Raw genomic sequence first — 13012 nt, 5'->3', positions numbered from 1 at the left:
GAAAAATCTTAAAACATCCTTATTCATATTACATTTTAATAAATCAAAACTAGAAGGGCACTCGGTAGAGCGCATATCTCCGCCACACAATGCCTGATCCACGAGAACATATCGGGCCCAATAGCTTTTGTAAATATCATGCGAATATCTCATTTTTGGCCCGACCTCTCAATGGTGAAGAATCACTTTAAAAATGAAATCATTCTCATATCAGAATTCGGATCTTCACCAAAATCGAATCAACGCTTCCTTGTCACACACCCAACCTGTCCACTAAGTTTCAACTGAATCCGTCCACAACTTTTTGAGATATCGGGATATATATCGGTTTGGCCCGACCTCTTAATGGTGAAGAATCACTTTAAAAATTCTAGTAGTCGGATCTGGATCTGGATCTTCACCAAAATCTAATCAGTTAGTCCTTGTCACACATCGAACCGGTCCACAAAATTTCATCTGAATCCGTCCACAACTTTGAGAGATATCCTCCACACAAACAAACAAATGAAATTGCTCGTTGAGCAAGGAATTGCCGGAGTAACTTTGTCATATCTCCATGATGTCTGAAAAAAACAAAAACCTGGAAATCAATTTGGTTCTTATGAGTCGATAGTGCTACTGTTTAATGAGTTATAGCACTTAGTTTGGTCATGATCAAAACTTGGAAGTCAATCGGACTTGAAATGGGGTTTTTAATCACAATTTGAAATTTTTGACCCGACCCCCCTGACATTCGACCCCCGACCTCTAAGAAGGGTGTTGGTGTGACACCCCAATGAGACATACGGTTGGATGCAGAATTGGAAGATGCACATTTTGGATTTGGTTTGAAGTCGATACAACCATTTTAGCGGACGTTATTGCGAAAATAATCATTTCGGTTTTTCGGTGACCTTGACCTTTGACCCAGATTCACAAAAAATGACAAGTGTCTAAGTTGGACCATGGCCGATGTGTGTACCCAGTTTGGGCATGATCGCTGAAATGGTGTGACTGCTACAGGGTAAACAAACAGACAGACAGACAGACACACAGAATGACACACACAACCGACCAACATAATTTCCGAAATCCGAAGGATTCCGGCAATTAACAAACAAACAGACAGAGAGAGGTGTGAAAACATAAACTCATTCCACCTTCGGTGGAAGAGGTAAAAACACAACGCTCAAATTTATCATGGAATATCCCATCAACAGGAACCAAGCTTGGATTGCTTCAAAGTAATGCACTCGACTTTTAGTTGTCTATCAAATGCTTTAGTTTCATTCCTGATATTGCCCTGACGCTTCACAGTCAGGGCGTTGCATCAACAAGTGCGTCATCAGTCGGATGTGACATTAAGCTGGCGACCCGTCTGCCAGCATTGGTTGCTGTTGGTAGACATCAAAGATCCCACGGTGTTTTCACAAAGATCAATATGTTGCCTGCTGGCACCCTGGTCAAATTCCAGGTTTCTGCCCCCAGTACAGTTTGGAAGGAAATGGCAAACCAGAGTTCATTCCTCGGCACGAGACTGTTTCGGCAACACGGAGCGGACCACTGTGACAGCGAGAGGTCCAATAATCCTAATCTTTTGTTCCAAAAAATAGTTTTGGTGACAGAGAAGAGGCTCACAGCACAAAGGTTGTTCACGTATTAACAACAAGAAGAGTGGCAGGAATTTTGGAAAGGGCGAAGCAGATCAAGTCACAAGTTGTAAAAAAATGTGCACGTTGGAATGTGTAACAATATTCAACTCAAATTTAGCTGACATCAAATAAAATCCGGCATTCGTGAACCCATTCTCAAGGCGCTGTCACACCTTGACGATTGAGCCAGCAATGGCAACGTATAAAAATGTATGTAAAACGTTGGCGAACGCTGAAATTTTGATGTGTTCTTAAATTTTGGTCGTATTCATAACGTGTTTGTCGTATGCATAATATATTAGTAACGGGCACAGAACGTTTCGTTGTCTTATAGATAACTTATACCAACGAATGCTTAGCCTGTTGTCGGAGTTCACAACCTATGCCCAATGATAGTTTAACTTACGCATAGCACGCAAAATGTATCACCGGCGAACTCATGGCGTAGCCTGTTAAGAACCTGCCGGACGCCAATTTTAATCATAACCGCATGAAAATGTCAACATCGCAGTCACACCTTGACGATTTAGCCAGCGTATGCCGACCTATGAAAAATTTGCTGAACCAAGCTGGCACATGTCGAATACGTTATGGGTAAGTTGTGTATACGTTAAGAGCACGCTGAAAAACCATGAAGTATGCTGTCATATTTCGTGGTACGTCTCCTACGTCGTGAAATTTCAAGCACGCTGAAAATGTTATGACGTACTCGCCGTATGGCTCACACGTTCCGCTACGTTGGCCATAAGTTGTAGGCACGTTATGCGATCATTGACACATGTCGACACACGTTACTTGTAAGTTTCTCATGAGTCAAAACACGTCAAGGTAATGTTTGGCATACCCGAAACTTATTTTCTCCATCAAGGCACATTTTATTTTTTTCTCCTTGGCTCCGTGAAGGCACGTGACCAAATATCTGAAGTTGTTGTTGTTGTTTTTTCATAGTCTATCACGAATTTTAAAATATATTCGGAAATTTGCTTTTAAGTTTCGACGTCGACGTGACAATATCCTCAAACAGAAAATATTCACAGAGGAGGAACTAAGAATAAGACATGAGCAAACTGAAGAGGCAATCGGACGTGACGTAACGGCACGTGACGAAATATCGGAAGTTATTGTTGTTTTTTTAACGTTGCCAATACGCCATTATACGGTAGCTGTAAATTAGAAACTCGTTCAGTAAGTTCTGTGGTTGTCCGGAAGACGTCAATCAAATACGTCAACATATACGTCAATATGCATTGGAGGTACGTTACACATAGGTTCATAGCACGTTACTCATAGGTTAGAAATAAGTTTGGGGTATGCTAAGCATTACCTCGACGTGTTTCGACTTATGAGTAACTTACAAGTAATGTGCCTCGACGTGTGTCAACGATCGCATAACGTGCCTTGACGTGTGTGCAACGATCGTGTAACGTGCCTACAACACGTTACTCATATGTTATAAATAAGTTTCGGGTACGCTAATCATTACCTCGACGTGTTTCGACTTATGAGTAACTTACAAGTAAAATGTGTCGATATGTGTCAACGATGCATAAGGTGCCTACAACTTATGGTCAGCGTAGCGGAACATGTGAGTCATACGCTGGCATACGTCGTAAAATTTTAAGCATGCTAAAATTTGAGGACAACCGCAAAGTACAATGATGAAAGCCAGTGTACTACGACGTATGGCAGTGTTTTTCAGCGTGCTTATAACATATACAAAACTTACCCATAACGTATTCGACGTGTATCAGCGTTTTAGACAAATTTTTCACAAGTCGGCTAAATTTTTCACAAGCTGGCTAAATCGTCAAGGTGTGACAGCGCCTTTACGAACCACCCAACTGTGTTGTTTCGATAATTACAAAATGAAAAAGGTTTCCTTTACAAAGATGAAAATCCCTGCAACGACTTAAAAAACGAGAAGGGCACTCGGTAGAGCGCATACCTCCACCCCACAATGCCTGATCCACGAGAACATATCGGGCCAATACATTTTTGAGATATCATGCTACACAGTACTATATTGTTTTTGGCCCCATCTCTCAATGGTGAAGAATCAATATAAAAATTAAATAATTCTCATATCCAGATCCCGATCCGGATCTTCATGAAAATCGAATCTATTCTTCCTCGTCACATACCCAACCTGTCTACCAAGTTTCATCCAGATCCGTGCAAAACTTTTTGAGATATTGTGCTATTTATGGTTTTTGGCCCTATCTCTCAATGGCGAAAGGGGTGAAAACACAACCTCCTTGACTTTCGGTGGCGGAGGTAATTAAAAAAATAAAAAAATATATATATATATAAAAAAAAAAAACTGGAACACAAAAGGTTTGAAAATTACAGTTGCTTGGTCAAACAGAGCTCAGAGGTTAGAACGATTATTTTTATTAATATTGTTTCGGCTGTGGAAATTCGAAAACCACCATTCAGGGCCCGTAGGTGAAATATCTCCAAGTACATGTGTAATTAGCCCCAAACCCGTTGTATAGAGGGAATTTATGTGATTAATTTGGGCTGCGATCCTTTGAGATAGCCGTTTTTCTGTTCTATCTTTATTTTGAACCAACCACGTCTCAACTGCCATCACACAACAACCACCTTAACCACCACGCCAGCCATCGTCACCAACTACAACCACGCTCCAACCCTCAGACAAAAATAACAACGCCAACAGCAACGACCTTTACCCTCACAACTCGCTCCCACATCATCGCATCACCGCCATTCCCAAACGGCACCATAACCATCAACCCACCACCGAAAACCCTCCACCACCTTCACCTCTCTCCTTCTACGGCCATTCCCGCACCACCTGTGAACACTGAGTGTCGGGCTGTCTCGGGCCCGTTCGGCGATTGGTGCCGAACGCACCGAGCCGCGAGCGCAAATAGCGGCCTTTCAGAGGAAAAATTCGGATCAGGAACGCTACACGCCCACTTTTGCTCCATCCAATTAGCAAGCGCGGGGCGGCTTGGCCCCGCCTCCAGGCGCATCTGTGTGAAATCGGTACATGCAAATTCTAGGATCAGGGGAGATTCACGCCCCCTTTCCTCCGACCAATGGGCGAGCGTGGCTCCGCCCCCGAGGTCATCCTGATCCGGATATTTGCATATCGTTTTCTCCTGCCGGCCTATAAAACGGCGAGCGCAAGGTGAATCGTGGCAGAGTGGAGTCGAGTCGGGTGGCGAAGTGATCGGTGTGTCTTCGAGTTGGGTTCTGGAGTCGGCTGAGAAGAGTTGTGGGAAGAGGCAAAGGAGCTCGGGTCCGAGGCGAGAAGGACGGCGGTCGGTGACGAGGTCGCGGTGTGGGATCGCTCGTCGCGGGACCCAAGCCAGCCAGCCATTCTCCCTCCCCCAGGGCATCAACAATTCCCCCTTTCCCCCGCGCTGAGATAGTGCAAAAAGGGGGCCCCGTTCCCACCCCACTCCAAACGTCGTGCCAACGAAACCCGCCAAGGAGCACTGAGTCGGGGCACAGCCACGCGGCCACATCTGCGGCTCGTCCGCCAACGCGTCACGGAGACGCGGGTAGGACCCGCCCCCCCCGGTCTCGCAGGCCTGGCCGCTCCTCCAGGTCACGCGCACAATCGGCCTACAGGCCTGTCTGCCCCCTTGTCTATGAGGGTGGCTTCTTTCCTTTGCTTTTGTGTAAATGTGTGTTGGCGCCGTCTGTAAAGTAGAACTGTATAAGTGTTGCCGTGTGTGCGCATAGTCGGTAGTAACTCTGCGTCGTTGTTGCTTTTGTTTTGCTTGCTATATGTGCATTTTGATTGTTTGGCTGTATATATGTGCTTTCCGTGTGCCGGGAAATAAATGTGCATTGTGTGAACTGTTTTCCCATTTCGCTTCGTCTTTTCTTTATTGACCCTCCATCCTGCTTCACGTAAAGGGTTCGTCGTGGGTGCAAAACTCCCAGTAAATAATCTGAACCGTCGAGGTTGACGATAACACCGCTCGGTTATCCCGATAGTACGGAACGAGCCGCCCAAGTGGCTCGTGTCCAGAGTCGACCTGCGGCGAGGTACGATCGCCCGGTTTACCATCCGCATGGGTACTTAGGTAGGTCGAGTTTGGCGAACAACCCTATCCTACGCGGTTGGCCGATTGGCACGATTGTGGTGAGGTTGAAAGGCCCACCCGTGACTGGCTCCGGGCGATAGTTCCCGGAGGGTCACGACTGAATTGTCCGTCCGGTGGGCGACGCGGTCACGATTCGAGTGACGTGGCTGTCTGCACGCCGGCGGGCGCGAATTCGCAGCAATATTAATAATCGCAGACAATACATCTCAAGGGAATATGACGTCAGTCACTCATGGGAGGGGTGGGGGGGGGAAACATTGCAGCCTAAAATTACGATTCTCAAAAGGTTGGTGAACAAATTTGTTTTACTGATGTAGATGACCATGATGGTCCCATCTGTTTTACTATTAACTGCCTTTTGTAGTTCTTGCCACGTAATCTCTCAAGGGTGTTTGCGTTTCATGTAACCAGTCGATCAGATGTCTCTTGAATAACTTTATAACTATCGATATCGAAGAGATGAACAGCTCAAATACTATCAGAGTTGTTTTTTTTTTTTTTTTTTTTTAAAGAATCTCCAATAAACTAACATACAACAAATTGATAGATCATGGAAGAAAGAACTTGATCCGAATCCCATTAGCCAGTTACAATAACATGTACCACAGACCATCTTGAGATGTTTCCACCATCAATTAAAGGTTTCTAAACTTGGGAACAATTAAAAAAAAAAAAAAAGCTAGTGACAAACAGATAAGGTATACGGTCACAATTTTCCTTTCGCACAAACCGCTGTGGTACCTGTACTGCATCAAACCAGGTATATTGTTGATTAAGGGGAGATTGGTCGCTAAGCCCTTCTGACCATTGAGGTTTGAAAACAGACAGCTTGTCTCCTCCCTCCAACCACTCCCACCCCCCCACCTTCCATACATTTTACATTTTCGATACAAAATGTCCGATACATTTTCAGGAAACCGCTCTCGATAACGGTACAACCGACGGCATGCGATACCAAAGGACACTCATGGCATGTTCAGCCACTGGAATGCCAACCCTAACATTCTACCGGTTTGGTGTGACTTACCTTCAGAAGAAACGATTCAAGACCCATCTTTGACATTGGGAATGGAATAAAATCATCCCCTCTTGAAGGTAACCATCATTCACTTTGCATATAGAACCCCAAGTTTCTTCGTACCTCAGAAGAAACATAAATAAATAAATTAACTTTTCCCTTTGTTGGGAAAAAATACACAGAGTCCATTTATCAATGCGTGCATGTGACCATATGCACATATTCGATCGGAAGTTTTACAGCGCACCAGATCACAGAGTTCGGTGGAAATGAAGAGCAACTTCGGCCAAACCTTTGGATTCACCTTGTGCAGGGATCGTCTGTTTTCTGGTCGTGTGTTTTTAACTCAACGTAATGAGCTGAACCCCGTTTCATTCTCACTGCGCACACACAGCCCAACCCTCCCTCAAAAAGTGCAAAATGACCTTGGTGAAACAGGCAACCAAAACACACACGCGCACATCAACTGCAGATATTCAAATCGAGTAACCATCTCGCAGTGGCTTCCGCAATTGGCCAAAGTCAAATCAGTGACCCAAAAGTCCATTTCCATGTGGTACTCCATCCTAAAGGATACAACATGATCCTGTGCAGTGATGGTCGACGAACATGGGTGTATGTCAGGGCAGGGGCCAGAAGAAAAGCCATTCCTTTGACAAAGGTAAAACCTTGTCCGTCGTACCACTTTAGAAGACTGCACCGGCACAATGCTACATAAACGGTTCATTACAGTCGGACAACGGGCGGTCTGGAAAACAGCACTCAACGGATAACGAACGAGAGCCTTATCGCACAAATGAAAAACCAAAAAGTTAAAATAAATAAATAAATAAATAAATAATGCTCAGACTTGAGCAAAAACAAATAGAGAATTAAATAAATCATGGCTATTGGGAAGGAGGATGCAAAGAAGTCATGATACGAAACTTAACCACCTTCTTAGGTCTATTGAAATATTACATGTGCAAGTGAGAAAGGGTGGGGGTGGAGGATGGTTGTACATCGTGGAAGAAAGAAATGGAAAGGGGGCGGAATATGGGAGAAAAGGGAAATGACCTTTGGGGGAGAGGAAAAGTGCTTGGGGAACGTGGCCACTTAGCCTCTTGATTTTTAAACAACAAATCCCTTTTACTATTTGATCGTCATCGGGGTTGCGATGAGCGTTCCAACAAAATCTTCACGCACTTCGAAAGCAAGAAGGAACAGCAGATCGGCTCCAAATGGTGCCAGTCACTGGAGAAATGCGCTGCTGTTATAATTACTTCCTTGTGCAGCAGTCTGACCTCAAACTCCTCGAACCCCTACAGTCCAACTCCCACCCCTTTAAGATAACTAACCCACCAACCACGCCCGGATCCATGCCTTTCAAACCACCATCCTCCATCGACCGTTTTTCACGCAATAGCCCCGACGACACTTTGCAAGTCGATGCAAACAAACACGCAAAATGGCAGATGCATAGAAACATTATTGTGACGAATGTATGAAGTTATTTATTTATTTTAACATATGCAATACCAGCCAGCATCTGGGGTACACTAACCCACCGAGCAATTAGCATTTCCAATTCCAAAATCAACTTTGACATCAACAGATGTCCGAATACGGGAGATGTGTACGAGTGGGACCTTCCGAAAACAAAACTGCGTATTAAAAAACGTGAAAATCACTGCAAGGACGGAACGAAAACATACACGGACCAAACGACCCCTGATAACCCTTCCCAAAGACCACCTCTTCCAAATTTCCCGGTTTTCCTTCCTGAGAGTTTGCTTCTGTCCCCATGTTGTCCACACAGTGCATCCCACTAGCTGAAGGACGTTGTGGCTGGTGCATGACCAATAGATGCCCCTCATTCCTCCACACATCCCTTATTTGTCCAAGTCTCCCTCGATTTTGTCCCTCAACCCTGCTGTTGGCGTTTCCCCTTTCTTTGCTCCGTTATATCCTGATCTGCTCCGTGTTCTTGCTCCTCCACAACCCTCGCCTTTGTGGGCAAAAACACAACATATATGGAGTAAACATGGACAAAACTACAACAAAAATTAATAAATAAATGGACAAAGCATCTTTGCGTGTGGACAAAACTACCAAAAAGAAAAAAATAATCGAAACACCAAATCCTGGTTTCCTCACTATCCTTCTCCACAAGAACCCATGGAAGGAGACCATTTTAGTCCATCTGTCTGGCAAAGCCAATGGGTTTTGCCCCCAAACTCCTTGTGGTTGAAACCAGCCAGCGGCGACCTTCTGCAGCGGCCGCCTTTGTTTGGTCACACAAAAGGCCGAGTGTTGTGGGAGCTCAGAGCTCTGCGGCCCATTTCCTGGAACCGAACGGTCGGACCAAATGGTCAGCGATCCAGACAGTCAGTGACCCAGAGGCTCGACAACCTGAGACGTATGCAGAACCCTCGGGCAGACCGTATTCATCCGGATATACAAACCAGAAAAACAGGTAGAACAGAAAGGTCAAAAAAACAAAAATGGCAAACGTGTATAATATGGAGCGTTGTAAATACCAAGCAATTAAACACAGGCCAACAATGGGCGGTTTCAACTTCGAATACATCACAACAACCTTGTGTGTGCAACCGAACAAATGTTCTCAGCATGAAGAAATGTTCTATCAAATAGGATCGCTTGCTCTTGGACAGCATCGGGCGTCGAATTACAAAGACGCAAACATTTTGTCCCAATCCCATGACCGTTCCACCAAGACGAGCGGCGTTTTCATGTCAATCGAACATTCATTCTGATGAGTGACGCGGAACGCGTCGTTTGTCTGCGCGAAGTAATTTCACTTTCATGAGACTGGTCCTGTCACAGTCGTTACGTTGGAAACCGCTTTGGGACCCACTTTAGACTAGCCGTAGAAATCACAGAAACTCGTGGCACAACCAATTTGGTTGTTGCTATAGTACGAGAGGGGGTGAACCAAATCCAGCTGACACATTCATGTTGGGTTAACACGTCGGGCCAACATTGACACCGTCAGTTGGCTCAACGTTGGCCAACTTGTTCGGGTTAACAGTCTAAATATCAGGCAATTACACACAGGCCGTGATCCGAGGGTTTCATCGTTGAAGAAACCATGACTGCGTACGCCCACAAGCTGCATCGAATCATAATAATAATAATAATAATAATAATAATAATAATAATAATAATAATAATAATATGATGTCAGTTTTACAGACATTAAACCAACGTCATAATTGGTTGCAGTCATAATGCTGTTGCAACTGTTGTGACCATTACTAACATCAGGCCAACATCAGCCACGTGATGGACAGAGCGTTGGGACAATGGGAAAAATTTGGCCAGTCAACAAGACAATGTCGGGACATGGTGTTGGGGTGGTGCATGATGGTGTGGCGGTGCATGGTGTTGTGATAGTGGTGCATGACGGTATGGTGGTGGTGCATGATGTGGTGGTGGCGCATGACGGTGTGGTGGTGGTGCATTACGGTGTGGTGGAGGTGCATGATGGTGTTGGGGTGGTGCATGATGGTGTGGCGGTGCATGGTGTTGTGGCGGTACATGGTGTTGTGATGGTGGTGCATGATGGCATGGTTGTGGTGCTTGATGTGGTGGTGGCACATGACGGTGTGGTGGTGGTGCATGACGGTGTGGTGGTGGCGCATGACGGTGTGGTGGTGGTGCATTACGGTGTTGGGGTGCATGATGTTGTGACGGTACATGGTGTTGTGATGGTGGTGCATGATGGTATGGTTGTGTTGCTTGACGTGGTGGTGGTGCATGGCGGTGTGGTGGTGGTGAATGATGGTGTGGTGGTGATGCATGACGGTGTGGTGGTGGTGCATGATGGTGTGGTGGTGGCGCATGACGTTGTGGTGGTGGTGCATGACGGTGTAGTGGTGGTGCATGATGATGTGGTGGTGCATGACGGTGTGGTGGTGGTGCATGATATTGTGGTGATGCATGATGGTGTGGTGGTGCATGACGGTGGTGGTAGTGCATGACGGTGTGGTGGTGCATGATATTGTGGCGGTGCATGACGGTGTGGTGGTGGTGCATGATACTGTGGTGATGCATGACAGTGTAGTGGTGCATGACGGTGGTGGTAGTGCATGACGGTGTGGTGATGCATGATATTGTGGCGATGCATGACGGTGTGGTGGTGGTGAATGACGGTGGTGGTGGTGGTGCATGACGCACGGTGGCCCACGTGAACCCAACGTCGATGCATGAACTGGGAAGGATATCCGGCGAGTTGTATTTTCTTTGGTGAGAACGTGTGGTGGCGGTAAAATCTGTTCGACTCGTCTCGATCGTACAACCACCAAACGCCTCGGGGTTGGTGCGATTTTCCGTTACAATGTAAAACCGTCGACGTCGTCACGTTCGGGGATCAGTGAATACACGAGGAAGGTCGACCGACGCACGCACGACATGTCGATTGAGTGTTCGTCTCTAATGTGGGAAAACATTTCGGGTTTCTCAGGAAATCAAACCCCGTTCCCGTCCGCTGTGACCACCGACGTTCTCCACACGACCATCTCCCGGAATTGCGACCAATTAGATCGCACACCTCAAGCAGGTGCAACACGTGCGTGTCTCGCCACAGGAACGCGCTCCCACCGTCGCCTCATGTGCGCGTTCCACGTTCTCCGGTCGCCGCAGCAACGCTCGCTCCAATTTTTATTTAATTATTTTTTTCAACGACCGTCTCAACGTTAAAGTGCACCACGTGACTCTGTGTTGGGTGCGCGAGGTTCGCGCCGAGGGGGATGAAACGCGGCGGGTCCGAATCCATGCGGCTGCGAGCTTTACCGGATAACCGCAACCGCACGCTTCCCCCTCAACCACCACCCTCCCCTTGTTCTCGGTCCGCAGCGGGTCCACGTGAAAATCGCCGTCGACTTCGAGTCCGAGTACGGCACAGCATTTCCCGGTCCGCAAACGGACGTTTTCATGAATGGAGAAGCTTATGCAAATGAGGGCGATTGAGAAAAACATGGCGGATTTCGAATCTCCGCCGTGCACACGTAAACGTCCACAGCGCACCGAGGAGCCCACGGAGGGATATAAAACAAGTGGTGGGCTCCAGGTTCGGGAAGGGGAAGGCGGTTTACGTGACAGAATGACGTCAACAGGGACTGCACGAGGTCGGGTCCCAGGACCGCGGACTCACTCGTGGGGGGTCGTCTCTTCGCTCATCTTTCATATCACCAGGAGCCGCTGCCGGGGTCGCTGGAGCATCGTGTCCGCTGTCCGGGCGCCTCTCGGCGGGGCTGCATGGACCGAGGGCGACCGTGAAGATCGCAGGCCTGGCGAGGACAGCCGTGAGTGGGGGTGGGGGGGGGTAAAATGAGGGGTTTAACCGAGTAAGACGTTGCACCACCTCACCGTGCGCCGCCGCCACCGCCCAAGTTCCCTGAGGGCCGCGGACCACGCTCCCTCCACCTCCCACCTCCGAGCCCCAGGGTTCTCGTGCCCTGCGGGCGTTTCTTGCTGAGCGACAGAACGTGCTCCTCAGGTCTCTCTCAAAGCCCGGTGTGGTGTGCACACCAAGTTACAGGTCGACGAGCCCGAGTAAACGGACTACTTTCTTCTTTATTCTTCCCCCACCACCACCCCCCCTTCTTTTCCGGTGCAAATCCTCTCTTTCCTCAGCCGCGATCTCCTCGCCTTTTACACTTGTTATTCGGCTTCAGGTTAGAGCAGCTCGACGAACACAAACGGTGGAGACACGAAATCCAGAGAAGAGAGAGAGAGAGAGGGAGAAGGAAAAGGAAAGGGGAGGGAGAGAGAGAGAGCGAGACGAAGAAAAGTGAAAAAGGCAATTGCTATTCCTCCTCCCCCTCCTCCCCCTCCTCCCCTCCTCCCCTCCTCCCCTCCTCCCCTCCTCCCCCTCTCCTTTCCTGCAAAAAGTTTGAGGGAGGGGGATGGGGGCGGGGCTGGGTGGCGGGACGATGCTGGGGGTCGAGTGGGAGGGAGAAAATAAAATGTGGATGGCGGAGCTTGCCGCGAAGTGGGACAGCAAGACGAAGGGAAGATAAACATTTGGCTTCAGGAAGCTGAGAGGGGGAGGAGGGGGAGGAGGAGGGGGAGGGGGAGGGGAGGGGAGGGGAGGGGAGGGGAGGGGGAGGGGAGGGGGAGGGGGAGGGGGAGGAGGAGGAGGATAAACCCACGGGGCGCAAGGTGGTGGTGCTTGTCGCAGTGTTGGGTAGTTCGGAGTAAGGGAAACGGTAAGAGACAAAAAAGGAACGTGGGAAGAGGAAGCTGTTAAGGGGTAAAGCCGAGGGGAAGAGGAG

At 47.7% G+C, this 13012-nt stretch overlaps 1 protein-coding gene across 4 annotated transcripts in view; it reads right to left on the bottom strand.

The window, feature by feature from the left end:
- Nucleotides 1-12527, bottom strand: part of LOC147032110 (sprouty-related, EVH1 domain-containing protein 1-like) — a 90234-nt gene extending 77707 nt beyond the window's left edge. The window contains exons 1-2 of one of the 4 annotated variants that reach the window (XM_085869430.1): nucleotides 12105-12527; nucleotides 11890-12025 (exon numbers count right to left, since the gene is read on the bottom strand). In XM_085869430.1, coding sequence (XP_085725556.1) covers nucleotides 11890-11915 — 26 coding nt within the window. In that variant the 5' untranslated portion in view covers nucleotides 11916-12025; nucleotides 12105-12527. Of the gene's footprint in view, nucleotides 1-11286; nucleotides 11821-11889 lie in introns of those variants that run through there. The other 3 variants (XM_085869429.1, XM_085869431.1, XM_085869433.1) reach the window with 3 other exon arrangements.
- Nucleotides 12528-13012: the final 485 nt, after the last annotated feature.

Source organism: Eptatretus burgeri, chromosome 2 (genome assembly GCF_056783735.1).
Source record: "Eptatretus burgeri isolate ZD-2024b chromosome 2, Ebu_testis_v1, whole genome shotgun sequence".
In the NCBI taxonomy this organism is placed as follows: Eukaryota; Metazoa; Chordata; class Myxini; order Myxiniformes; family Myxinidae; genus Eptatretus; species Eptatretus burgeri.
Note: the sequence above shows the minus strand (reverse complement) of the source record. Positions and strands in the feature narration are given on the sequence as shown.